The following is a 14,265-nucleotide window of genomic DNA, read 5'->3' on the forward strand; positions in this document are numbered from 1 at the left end:
ATTCAAAAAAATTGGAATTATCCCATGTATCTTCTCAGACCACAATGGATTAAAACTAGAAATTAATAACAAACTAAAAAGGTAACTGGAAAATGTTTATATATTTGGAAATTTAAAAACAATTCTAGGTAACTCATATGTCAGAGGAAAAACATCATAATTTATTTTAGAAAATATTTTTAAATTGATGATGATGAAATACTACATTTCCAAGTAAGGAGACTATTGCTAAAGCAGTGGTGAGAGAGAAATGTGTTGTCCTCACTGCACATATGGAAAAGAGGAAAGGCTGAAAATTAATGTGCTGAGCATTCAGCTTAAGATGGTAGAAAAAGGCCAACAAAATAAACTTAATAATGCAGAAAGGAAGAATTTTTAAAATAGCAGAAATTAATGAAATAGAAAACAAGCATATGTAGAGAAAATCAACAAAGCCATAAGTTGGTTCTTTGAAGAAACTAATAAAACTGATAAACCTCTAGGAAGACCAATCAAAGAAAAACCTTAGACTATATAACATAAGGAATGAAAAGAGGAACATTATTATTGTATTAGATCATTTCTGTTGCTTATAACAAAATACACAGTACTGGGTAATTTGTAAGAAAATGAAATTTATTGCTTATGGTTTCAGAGTCTGGGAAGTCCGAAGTCCAGGGAATACATCTGGTGAGGGTCTTCTTGGTGGTGGATTTACAGCAATGCAGGGGTCTCACATGGCAGAAAATGGCAGAACAGACAGAGAGAGACTTTCACGTGCTCTCCTTTTAAAGCCCTCAGAACCATGCCCCTGATCACCATTATTAATCCATTCATTATGGAATGGTCCTACAATCTAATCACCTCTTCAAGTCCCCACCTTTCAGTTACCACAATGTGATTTCCCACTCCCTCAACACCATCACAGTGGGGGCCAAGTTTCCAATACCTGGAACTTTGAGGGACACAGTTTAAGCTTCAATGAGTTTGGGGGAGGACATTCATTTCACAGCAATTGTAGATCCTGTATATGTTAAAATTATTGTAAGGATATTACAAACAACTTTGTGACCAAAAAATGAAATTTTAAGTGAAATGAACAAATTCCAAGAAAAAATACAGCTTAGATACAAGTCGAAATAAAAATTACAATTGATTCAAAAAATTGATTCTGTAATTTGAAAGAAAATTCAAGGCTGTATAGATTCACTGGCAAATTCTACTAAACATTTAAATGGCAGAAATAATGTCAGTGTTCCATAAACTCTTGCAGATGGTAGAAAAAGAGGGAAACAGTCTGTAATTAGTATAATGGAGCCAGTGCATCCTCGATACTAAATCCCAACAGCACATTTTGAGAATCGAGAATTTCCAACCAATCACACTCAAGAACATAAATACAAAAATTCTAAGTCCAACATCAACAAACTAAACTAACAGTATTAAAAAGGTAATATATTCTATTCCTCTTTTCCTGCCTTATTTTGGATTAATTAAATATTTCTCTTCATTTTTGTTTGTTATTTTATCATTTTACGATGTAAACATTTTTTGTGGCCCTTTTCCAATTTCTCCCTAACTTCCCTCTCCCCCTGCCCCTTTCCCACCTCTGGTGGCCTCAGTTACGTTCTTTCCTTTTGAAAGTTCAAGGAATTATTGTGATTGTTGTATCTTTCTTCCTTTTTTTTTTTGTTGTTTGTTACTTTTTTCAGTTCCTACTTATGAGTAAGGAATATTCCATTTTATTTCTTCTATGGCATTTTAGCTGTACTTTGAGTGCTTGCTCTGAGGATGACAATATGCCTCCTTAACTTATTGTAGTTTACTTAGAATTAATAGCGAACAGCTTCACTCTTCACAAATATAAGAACCTAATAACAGTGTAATTCCATCACTACCACTTCCTTGTTTGTGTTTTAGTGGTGTTGTGTATTTTACTTTTGTATACATTACAAACTCTATCTTACAGTGATATTATTTCTTTTAAGCAGTCTTTTGTCTTTTAAATAAAGAAAAAAAAAAGCTACTCTTTTATGTTTACCTACATTTTTACTATTTCTGGTGCTCTTTATTCTTTCCTCCAGATCTGAATTTTCATCTGGTATTCTCCCTCAGCTTCAAGAACTTCTCTTACCATTTCTTGTTATGCTGGTCTGCTGGCAGTGAATTTGCTCAGCTTTGACTTATTTAAAGATGTCTTCATTTCAACCTATTTTGAATGATATTTTCACTGGATATAGAATTCTGGATTGGTAGTATTTTTTTTTAATTTCAGCACTTTAAAGATGTTACATTTTTTTCTGACCTCTGTTGTTTCTGATGGGAAATGTTCACATTTACCATGTGTTTATATCTGAGCCAACTGGTATACAGTGTAACATTTCCTTTCTCATATTATACAAGCTGGCAAGTTTGCTGTATACAAAATGACTTAATAAACAAAAAGTGCATTTCCATATTCCAGGAACACCTGCAGAACTTCCAATCAGCTTTTAGTGCCTCACTACTAAATATGAAAGGATGCCCAGGGATCTCCAGACATTTGAGGAAATTATTCAACATTAAAGCAGAAACAAACTCTAACAGAGAATAACTTGGAGGGCAAAGGAGCAATTCAGGCAGCAAAAGAAAACTTTAAACTACAATTCATATTCTCAAGAAGGATAAGAGAAAATATTTCATCTATGAAACAGGAACAGGATGCTGTGTTTTTAAAAGGAACATTGGGAAAACCAGATAAATGCCTTAAAAATTTAAAATTCCATAAACAAGATAGAAGATAAACTTGAAGAAATCTCCCAGAAAATAAAATGGGGGTGGAAGGAGGACACTAAATATTGACCCAGTGAGAAATTGTGTTAGACAAATATTAGCAGGAGGGTGGGATGGGGGGTGTGAGTGTGTGTGAGATGGTAGAGAACTGATTTTCAGCTTCCTAGGTGAGAAGTCATTGGATGGTGTCTAAAACCAAGAAACTGGGATTCAGCAAATGAGTATTTTATCTAGCAAAGTAGTGGTAAAGGCCAGAAAAATCAGTTCAAAGTATTAAGGAGGTGGGGCAGGGGAGGACTCAGAGAGGTAGAAAGGAGCAAAGCAAAGGAAGGCTGTCTTCGTTATAAAAACCTTGGAGTATTATTTGATTTTTCAAATATTAATTGATTACTTGGAAAAAACGGAAAGATCTTAAAAGATGGTATCCCAGTGTTCCCTGTCTAATCTTAGAAATGCCATGAAGAAAAGTGCTATGTTGTGCATTGTTGTACATACAAGTGATTGATCTTTACCAAATGTATATTTGTTTCTACACTTCACTGAAATAAAAATTGGAGCTTAGGATTCTTAGATCCTTTTCCTGGCACTTAAAATACCATCTTTTAGGGTTTTTATAGCTGCAAGAGCACAGGGAAGACTCTTCCACGTCCCCTTTTGTAGATCTGGCTGCAAAGGTATGTGCGTGTGCATGTGTGTGTGTGTACATGTGTGTGTGCGTTGGATGTGCATATGTGCTCATTGGACCGTGTGTGCATGTGTGTGTGTACATGGGGCACACACACGTGTGCCCTCTTCCTTTTCCTCCTTTCCAAGCCATTTCTTAAATTCCCTTTGTCTTCCTCCCTCTTACTTGCCATAATAGGACTTAAAGTGCATTTTTAATTATGTGTTAAATTTATTGAGTAAAGGTTGGTATTTCTGTGTATGTGCATATACAGTATTTATATATATACACACACATACAGTATTTTTAATAACAGCTTTATTGAGATGTAATTCACATACCATAAAATTCACCTTTTAAAAGTGTTCTTGTATATTTTTATAAATAGTTGGAGGCGAGCCTTTTTATTCCTTCCACCCAAACCTCTGTGTTAAACTTTGTAACTGGAACATAGCCCTCAGGTGACTGGGCCACTCAGAAAGAAGCAGCTTCCACTAGAGTGTTCGACTGAAATGTATTTTTTTGACTCTTCAAACCCTTTCTCTACTGTGTTTCAACTAAAGAATTCCTGCCTGCATATTTTAAACATGGGGATTCAGGGAGAGAATTAATAAACTATTCATTGTTAGTAACTTTTCTTATGGCAGGAAAATCCAGGAATTCAAAAGTATTAGCTGAAGGTCCTTAATCTAACAAAACTTTCCCCCTACCTGCACCTGCTTTGTCTACAATTGTGAATTCCCACTCAGGGATTTCTAGTGCTTAATTCAAAAATGCCAAGCAGAGAAAAGCTTTACTGTTGGTAGTTTCCTATTGGCAAATTCAACCCTGGTCTTTCCTTAATTCTGGTTCTTTCTTTGAATGATAGGAGTAATCCCCTTTGCTCACTATGAATTTTATTCATCGAGGGGAAATTCTGCCTTGACAATAGTGAATGATAAAGCCGTTTACTGGCAACCTCAGGTGGTATGAGCCGTGGATTATCCTCCACCTCTCACAATGACAGTGGCCTGGGCTTCACTGTTGACATTTGTAGGCAGCGTGCTGGCAGTGCCGGCCCCCAGTGTTTAAGCAGGTGGATTTGTGGTTCTTTCTTCTTCACACTCAGAAATCTGAGGGCAAAAAAGCTGAGGAATTTGGATTTGGGCATCTTTTAAGACCCCCTCCTGGAAACTAAGGAATTCATGGTCCTGGGTGGGTTTTATAACAGTAAACTTGAACAGGCTTACTGAGTATCTTGAATAGTTGTATCGCGGGAACCCCCAATCTGAAAGGGCACTTGCATAGTGTTAGCCTATTCCAAAGAACTCACCCGGGCCAATAGGTAGAGGCATTGGTTTATTAGACTTAATGGGAGGTGCTGGTGTCCTCTGGTCAGCTAGAAATCTGGCCGCCGTGGGGTACATACAACAGTTATATAGTGAAAAGATCAAAGGAGATGTGTAAATCATTCGCATGCTTATGTGTAGACCCCCACCCGACTCAGAGTTCGCAGGAGATCTGGCTGAGTAGATAAGTTAACTTACTTGTTACCTCCCAGGCTCCAGGGTAGTTAAACAATAGTGTTCTAACTCCATTTACAAGCTAATTCATTTACTCAGGGCTTCTGCTTCCTACTGTCTTCCATTTGTCTTAAAGGAGACGTGCGTGCCTTTCCTTGGGTAAAACTACTTTGGCCAGGGGTAGTTTCCTAGGGGGAGAGGGAACCTCTGGTATGCACGGGGAGGGTGGATAGGCCTATGTCCCACATTTACCTTACAGTAGTAAATAATACCCTCTTGTTAAATGCTTTGTCCAAAGCAGGGCCAACATTCTAAAATCCTACCAGCTCTCAGTGGCAGTTCTTTTCAGCATGGATTCTGGTCTGGCCTGGGGCAGCTCTGGATGGGGTCTGCCTTGTCTCTTTCCTTAGTTCTAATGCATCCATGGGTCTCATCTTCCCAAAGAGAGTGGGGCCTCTGGGGAGTGACCGCGTGTGGGGGAGCTGGCCCTGGGGGAGATGGTCCTGGCAGTTGTGTGGGCACTGGATGCTGTGGGGGATGGGCAGCGTTGACTTGGCAAGAGGGAGGGTCTTCCCCTGAAGACTAGAGCCTCAGAGTGTCTCATTCCTGTGTGTCTCTGCTTTAATCTGTTATGCTAACTCACTAGTGTCTGATGCTTCTGACTCAGTTGAGCTGGGCTGGGGGTTGGGGAAGGCACTGTATACAGGGCTTGATTCCTGTAAGGGAATTGATTCTCCCTGGAGGCCTGTGGTCATTCTCCTGGCTGTTTTGGAATCAAACCTCATGTGATGCCAAACACTGTGGTGGGGTCATTTGGCATTATGTGTTAAGAGCCTTAACAATGTCTTATTTTCTGACCCACTGGTTCCACTTTTGGTGATATATTGCGAGAAAGTAGTCCAGACTGAAGTATATGATATTTCTGGCAAATTTATGTATTTAAAAAAGAGAAGGGAACTGGAACAAACGTTCTGTCATAACCTATCGTAAGAGATTGATTAAATGGTTACAGTCATGTGGTGAAATATTTTCCTGTCAAAAATAGTATGTTTTAAGATATTAATTCATTCATTCAGCAAACACTTATTGAGTACCTACTATGTGCCAGAAACTTGCTACACACTGAAGCTAATGCACCAAGTAAGAAAGACACATCCCTGCCCATGTGATGCCTCTAGTCTGAGGAAGGGAGAGAAAACAATGAGCAAGTAAATAAATAAGATAACTTCGGAATGTGACTAACATGATATGATGATATGCAGGAAGAAAAAGGAGAAAATGGTGTACTACATGATTTTAACTATGTAAAAATACACATGCACAAGAAATAGCCCAGGAGAAAACATGCCAAAGGAGTTATTGGTGATTTTTATTTCCTTATGTATGTTTCAGTTTTTAATAGTTTTTCTTCTTTTATAACTAGGAACTTAAAGAATCGCACTTCTAATTTATGCCATACATTTTATGCCATATTTTCTATGCCATAAGTATGGAATACTTACTTTTTGTCTTATGATGGCAGAAAAACCAAAGTGACTTCCTTGACAGAGGAAGTGAAAATGTTGCAGGGAACCCTGAGCATTTTCCAGTTGTTAAACCTTTCTCCTTTTTTTTCCGCTCAAGAAACCATTTTAGAAATTTTATGCTTGACTGTCTTAATAGCAAACTCTGGCTCCTGCAACTTAGCTTGCCTGCTTCCTGCACCCGCCTGTATCCATGTGCTAATAGGAGATAACAACAGTCTCACACCACCCTAAGGTCTGGATGCAAATTAGGCTCCAGAGCTGACCAATGATCTGTGTCCCCTAATCAGCCAATACAAATTAGCAGGACTGCATCCCTCATTTACATAGGAAGACATGAACGGAAACTTGGGCGGGAAGTCAGGGCTGGAATTTTGGCTATATAGGACTGCTTCATTCCTTTGTTCAGAGAGACGTTGGTCTAGGAGTCTTCACTCCCCAGTGCTCTCCTTGCTTGCAAGCAAATCAGCGCTGTAACACTGAACAAAGAGCTGTAACACCAAATAAAGAGCTGTAAAACTGCAACACTGACTCCGGTCTTGGATTCCTCTGTGCGATCTCCCCACAACAAAGAGAACATTTAAGTACAAAAAAGGAGATAAGTGTATTCAAAATTTCCATCTCTAAACCTTAAGCTTAGGTCACGTTTTGCAAATCACACCTGTTAGGAGAGAGTAGGTCTCCTTCTGGGCACATGCAGGAAGTGGTCACTTCTGCCTGCTGCCCTCTCCCTGCCTGCTCTTTCTAAGTTTATAAATTGCTTCAAACTTTATCAGATCAAAAAGGTGCCTGGCTCTTCATTATATGAAAACACGTTCAACTTCTCCCGTAATAAGAGAAATGCAAAGTGAACCTCTCTGGGCTGTCAGATTGGCAGTCCAAGCCACAGGCTGTGAGGGCACACACGTGAAGGACTGAAGCCCACAGGTGTACCTCCACACGTTTGAAACCATGTGTTCAGTAGATTTTAACAAACACTGTGCAGCAGCTCCTCTGTGCTAGTCACTGTTCTAAGTGCGTCACCATCATCAAATCATTTAATTTCCCGAACAGCTCTGTGCAGTAGATATTATTACTATCCCCACTTTACAGGTGAGGAAACTGAAGAGCAGAGATTAAGTAACTTGCCGAATGCCACACAGTTAGTAGGCGGGGAGCCAGGATACAGGCTGTGTTGCTCCAAGGCCCCTGCTCTGCCCACCCCAGCCAGTCCTTCCTGTGTGACCAAGGTTACAGCACTGTTTGTAATGGCAAAATTTGCAAACGTCCATCAGCTGGAGATCATTTAAGTAAATGATGCAACATCTCTCCAATGCAGCTATGGAAGGATCACCATGCTACATTGTTAACGGAAAAAGCAAGGTGCAGAAGCTGCTACAATCATGTTAATAAAGGGGTGGGGCGGAATGTACGTTCATATTTGCTTGAATAAGAATAAAACACCTCTGGAAGGATATGCAGGAAGCTGTGGTCGCCCATAGGGAGAGAGACTTCCACCGTATTCCCTTTGATACTTTGGGATTTTGAGCCATCCATATATCAACATAATCAAAAGACCCAAGCATCACTGCTTTTTAATGTTTTTTCTTTGATCATATAACCACTTTGTTCATAGATTTTAAAAACAAAGCAATAATTTTTAAAATTTATATAGGTGAACAGGTAATATGCTTCTCGTTAAAAAACAAAAACAAATCCAGTAGTCCCCAAAGGAATGTAATAGAAATGAAGTCTCTCTGCCATTCATTCCCGGGCCCGCCTCCCCAGCGCCCTGCTGGAGGCAGCCCCGACGCGCTGTCGTGGGAGTGCTTCCTGCTCCCTCCTCTCCACTCAGGCTGCGCCACTGATCCTGAGCGTGCAGCAGGCCTTTTGTTTGTCCTACCAAGATTATACCCGAAAACAAAACTCTAATTATAGTGACTAGGCCTTTTGTGGGTGTTTTGGGAGACATCCTATAGGGTTGAAATGAATTTCAACTCACATTACCTCACCCAGAGCCCTTGGTCCCTGCTCTGTAGTTGTCACACTCCCACGTCACTCACCACTCATCACAGAGTGCTCGGGTTCCTCTGCAGTTTTGAAATATAGCTTTAATTTGATCCTGAGGAGTTGAGAATGGATGAAGATTCGTCCCTGGGGAGTGTTTCTGCACCTGCGACTGTGAGAAGCTCTTACTTCACCAGTGTCCAGTGTGTAGCCATGGTCAGGAAACATGACAGGGAGGTGAGCCGCCGTGTCCCCGAGAACCAGGCCCTCCAGAAGACCTTGTACTCAGAAATGGTCTGCTCAGGAATGTTTCTTCAAATGGAGGGACCTTGCCTACATGCTCGAATGCTGGCCAGGGCTGAAGAGGCTTAGGCAATATAGGGCCTGACTTGGGGCAGCTTGGGGGCTACAGTCTTTGGGGGATTGTTAAGTTGGCTAGGGCAATGGTTAAAATGAAATAGCACTGCTACAAGCCACGTTATGTAACTGGGTGGGAGTCAAACGCCATTTTGAAGAGCACCAGCATTTGGCCTGGGGAGCTGTGGGGCCAGTCCTGCCAGTCCCCACCCCACCTAGGTTGGTGTGAGTTACAGCCCACGTGCTAATGGTATGTGGACAAGCAGGAGCCCTCTTCTGGGACTGAGGCAGTAGTCTAAGAGATCCCCAGAATTGGAACAGGAGTTAAGCTGTATGGCAGAACTGCCACAGTGCAGAAATAGTAGATGGGTAGATAGCTAAAGACAGATGGCCTGCCATTCAGAGCAGAGAGGCAGAGTATGCATGGAGGTGTTACTGAAACCCCAAAAGTCTGTTTGCTCACCGTTCAATAGCCAATAATCAAGAGACAAGTGTTGGTGTAAGGAAAAGTAGCCTTGAATCAGGAAGCCGGCAGCCTGGGGAATGGTGGACTTATGTCTCAAAGACCATCTCCTCCTCTCCCAGGTTTGCCAAAGGGTTCTATAGGGGTCTGGGGTGGAAAGTTGATTCACAGTGACCAAGCAGGGATGTGCAGACATGCTTGAGTGTTTCAGATAATTGTCAAGGAGCTTCCTGGGGGAAGCGTCATACTGTGTTCTCCATGGGCTCAGTTCCTGTTAGTCTCAAATAAGATCAGGTTAGTAAGCTAGTAAAGAATGGCCATCTGGGTTAATAATTTTCCCTCCAATTATTTGTACACAATGTGAGAGAGCAAGAGTCATAGTGTTTTGGCAATTAGCTGCAGGCTATGTGGTTTGGATTATAGGAGAGAACAAGTGTTTACATTCAAAGGCTTAACAAAATGGAGTCACTTCTGTTTAGGCTTTTACAGTGGTTGGTGACAATAAAAACACAATAAGTACCAAAGAATCCGAGCATGACTTTTCCTCGCCCAAAGCATTCTGATTGCCAAGAAGGCCAATGACAGAGGAAGATGAAGCCGGGGACTTTCCTGTTCAACACAGACGTGAAGGTGGCAAAGCCACTCCCCCAGCTAGGGTTGCAGCGGCCAGTCCTAGCGGTGGTTGGCATCTGGTATGAGTGTCTCATGTTCGGGCCAGTCCAGTTACTAGTGAACACAGGCTGGCGCAGCAGGGAGGCCCATTAGCAGGAGCAGTGTGTCCTTGGGCAGGTCCCACTGGACCGTGGCCCCTTCATCCATCCTAAACTCACCCTGCTCTGAATGCCCAGGTACTGTAGTGGGAAAAGAAAGCCTGAGCCCACAACTGAGCAGCCCTCAGATATGTGTTGCTTCCCTGGAATGTGTTGTATAGTTTCAGGAACTCACCTGGAAACCACAGGCCAGGTTTCCCACTTCTCTTTACACCTGAGAAGGCCTAGCCACACGAGCCCGTTCCCACGTGAGGGCAGTCGGTGGAGCGCGGTCCCACCAGCCACTCCCGTTGCAGGCTGGGTCACAACTGCTGCCCTTCCCATACCTGTCTATCACTCTCCACCCCCGAGGAGCCTGGCATCTGTGTCATTCATCCTCCTGCTTGTGAGGGTGTTCTCCTTACACCCAGCCTCGTAGACATTTGTATCAGCACTGCTACCTGCACCCCCAAAACCTCCCCGCCTGCCCTGGGCTAACTACAGAGAGCCCAAGACTGAGCCTTCCTGTACTCTAGGCTCAAGGATTCAATAGCTGGGCTCCCTGATGTCATCCAGCTATTGCATTTGGAGGCTGTGGGACAAGACTCAGGGACAGGCCTGGCACCAGATCTACACACTGGATATCCCCAGAGGGGACGCAGCATTGAAGAGGCTGCAGGGAGACCTGGGGGGCAGAGGACAGTCTCCAGGACAGTGGAGAGTCCAGTCGAGCTGATCCCCATCCCAGCAGTGACAGGATGAATCAGGCAGTTCAAAAGAATAGGAAGAGAAGAGCACCAGCTTGCAGGAATAAGATGCCTGGGGAGAAAAGCACATGGCCTGGGCAGTGGGTGCACACCTGGTCAGCAGGTAACCAGGAAGTGGAGGTAGTGGGCCAGAGCCCTGCTGTGGGAGGGGCTTCTGTGGGTGGCAGAGACCTTTGCATAGGCCAAGGAGCCCACAGGTGCATCAAGAGCTTCCTAAGGTGACTCTGGGTTTGGTGTCTTCCAGGGAAGCTGAAGGAATGGAGCCTTGTTCTCTATGGCACAGCAGAGCACCCATACCACACCTTCAGCTCCCATCAGTCTCGCTCACGGATGCTGGAGCTCTCAGCCCCAGAGTCAGAGCCACCCAAGTCTGCCCTGTCACCATCCCAGCCCGATGTTCCTGAGGAGGAAGACGATTACACAGGTAATGAGCCTGAAGCAAGAGGGGACCGCTAGCCTCCTTAAGTTCTGTTTTTCACCGTAGCTCTTATCGTATGGGGCTGCTCCTGGCAGAAGGTGGGGGTTTTGATTGTCTGTCTTCTTTTTCCTGAAAGTGGAAATAATAGTGGTAATTTGCACTCACACAGCTCCTTCCACCCAAGGCTCTACTAATATTTTACAGACCAGTAAGTATGCTTCAAGCCAGTAAGTATTCTTCAACCTTCCCAGGCTGGGAAACTGAGGTTCTCTAGGCCCAACCAGAACTGAAAACACTGAGGTTCTCTATGCCCAACCAGAACTGAAACTTGCCCCTTTGAACCAGCAGCCTCCAGGAGCCCCCACTTTTCATCAAAGGCCCCCACCCCACGGCTCAGCCTCCCGAATCCCTCACCTCCATCCACCTTCAGTCCTGTGGCCAGGCTGTGGGAAGGATGAGGTTACTAACAAGGGCCCAGGAAGGCTGGGCTCAGAGAGTTTAGCTAGGAATGGAGCTGGTGGTCAAGATCTTGACCAGCCTGAGGGCTGGGAGTATGGACTAGGAGAGGGTCTCAAGAGATGACATCAGTAGATACTGATGCTACACACAAACATCTTAGCAATCTCACCGCACATAAAGACGCTTTATATGAATCCTTTTTCTCCAGCCATCCCATTGCCAAGGTGGCCCCTGACTCTGGGTCACCAGCTCATTCCTCAAGAGCCACAGCAGCCTGGAGAAGCCTTCAGAAATTTCCAACCACCAAACTGGGTGCAGTTTCTATTAGGTTGAAAGCTGTTCCTTTCCCTCCGAGCCATACCACTACAATTTGTGCGAAACTGGGTTTTCTGGTTGGGCATAGTTTTCTTAGCTAAATATTACAGCTACTTGGTAAATGATGGGTGATATCTAAGAATATTGATGCTTTGAGTTATCTAATATCTTGTGAAAAAAAGTAGCAAAATGGAGAATTCCACCATGCACATCAAGCATAAATTATGGTCGATTCCATTGTGAGTTTCTACCATTCCTTGAAAAAAGAGCATTGAATTATGCATGGACTAATCTGCTCTGTTTCCCCCTATGATTTATAAATTGAGGCAAGATTCAGTAATTATTAATAAAAGACTGATTTTATTTTTCTTAAAATCTGCTACTGACACCAGCCTTGCATGCTGGGACCTCACTGTAGCACGGTTCTGCAGTTGGAATCATCCATCTTCACCCAGCAAGGACTAGATGGAGCGGTGATGTCTCCACGGGAATGAGACGTATTCCCAGCTCTCAGGGAAGCTCCCTGCAGTCTTGGGGGCAAGTGGGATGGACAGAGCTGTAACAGCAAGAAGAGCCCACTCAGAGGCCAGGACCCAGTGACAGTGGGGGTGAGAACAGGAGAGTGCCATGGCGTGGGAGGCAGAGGAAGGGTGGGGGAAGCAGCTATGTTAGAGCCCAAAGCAAGAGGGTGCAGGGTGGGGCCTTCAGAATGAGAGCCCAGCCATGGAAGAACAGCACGTTGTGGGGGATGGGCCCAGGCCCACGGAGGCTCCCCTGGACCCTGCGGACAAGGGGGCAGTTGCCATGTCAGGAGGAGCAGGGGAGTCTGGTGGAGCAGTGGTCTCAGGGGCCCGGCCAGTACAGGGATCAGGGGCAGACAGGACAGATGGAGGAACAGCCCTCCCTGGGACAAGAAATGGGGGAGGTGAATGAGGGGTGGAGAGGGAAATCCAGAGAATGGATGGACGGCAAGGGTCACAGGACAGCAGCAGGCACGAGTACCCACTGAGAGGGAGCAGGGCTCCTGTGGGGTGCCGGGCACCTCACCAGAGCAGACAGAAGAGCGGCCCTGTGGGGAGAGCAGCCATGAGGTGCAGCAGATGGCAGTCAGGCGTCTCGGCCGACATCGCGCCCTGGGAAGGCAGCCAGAGCTAATCCCCCAGCCAAGGCGGCAGGAGGCTAAGGCAGTGGCAGGTTCTGGAGTCTCCATGGTAAAGAGGGTATGGAAATCCAGCTTGGGGTAGAGGATGGACAGTAAAGTCAGTGCAGTGGTGGGGACCAGGGGGTCTAGCAGCAGGGAGGGCGGCAGCTGCGGAGGACAGAGTGGGGTATAAGGAGGATGGCAGTGGCCATAGTACTGAAGATGGACAGCTTTGCAGTGACAGCCAGCTTGCTGGGACAGAGCCGTCTGGTGGCCAGAGTGCAAGTGGAGACCACCCTAGGACTCACTAGGATACTAGATTGAAGAGCAGACCCCAGACGGGCCCCACACAGAGACTCGGCCTCAGCAGGTCTGGGGATGCTTGGGGGTCTGCACCCGTCACAGCACTGCAGGTGATTCGAGGTAGTGTGGGCTTAGGGAGCTGGCAGGGGCCAAAATCAGTGAGGGTGAGGGCAGGTTCTTTCTAGAGTGGCTGGGAGGCCAGCATGGAACTGTCATGGGAACGGAGGGAAGCCTGGGCTTCAGGAAAGAAGTAGCCCTGAGCAAAGGAGATGAGGGGGCTGAGGTCAGCTGGGGACAGCGTGGTCATCCACACAGGGCTGTGGGGGAGCCAAGAGCCCATGCACTGTCTAGAAGATGGGGGTCCAGGACAGCTCAATAGTCATGGGGGAAGTGATTCACAGGACACGTGGCATGAGCAGAGCAGGACCATGTGGGGTCATAGACTGAGCACATCAGCACTCACTCGGTGGACAAGGGCAGAGACCCAGAAGGTCACACAGCAGTGAGGAAGGAGAGCAGACTTGTAATGCGAGTGCTCTCTTACTCTTGTTGGCACCTCTTGTCTGCAGTCCACCAACTCGACCCTTGCATCTCGGTCTGGGTCTAATAGTGTTACAATGAGGTCTCGGGGCACTTTTCTTGGATGGGGTGAATAATGACAAACATGGTGGCACTAAATCCTGTTCCCTCTGCAGCTGGTCCAGGCACATAATGACAAAGCCCACTGAGATTGCCCAAGCTGCTTTCTAACATTTATTTGTGTATTTTTTGTATCCTGGATTTGCTCCACAAAGGATTTAAGGTGGAGTTTTCAAATAAACCTGTCGGAGTGACCCCATGTGGAGGGGGATCCACTGTTAGCCGGTC

General features: G+C 44.9%; 1 protein-coding gene across 3 annotated transcripts in view; it reads left to right on the plus strand.

Annotated features, from left to right (window-relative positions):
- PCSK6 (proprotein convertase subtilisin/kexin type 6) overlaps window positions 1-14,265 on the plus strand; it is a 170,827-nt gene that overhangs the window by 135,711 nt on the left and 20,851 nt on the right. For 2 of the 3 annotated variants that reach the window (XM_063089775.1, XM_063089777.1), the window contains 2 exons: window positions 11,007-11,186; window positions 11,350-11,388. In XM_063089775.1, the coding sequence (XP_062945845.1) occupies window positions 11,007-11,186; window positions 11,350-11,388 (219 nt within the window). The remainder of the gene's footprint in view (window positions 1-11,006; window positions 11,187-11,349; window positions 11,389-14,265) is intronic. The other variant, XM_063089776.1, reaches the window with a different exon arrangement.

The sequence above is a fragment of the Cynocephalus volans genome, chromosome 3 (genome assembly GCF_027409185.1).
Source record: "Cynocephalus volans isolate mCynVol1 chromosome 3, mCynVol1.pri, whole genome shotgun sequence".
Taxonomy (NCBI): Eukaryota; Metazoa; Chordata; class Mammalia; order Dermoptera; family Cynocephalidae; genus Cynocephalus; species Cynocephalus volans.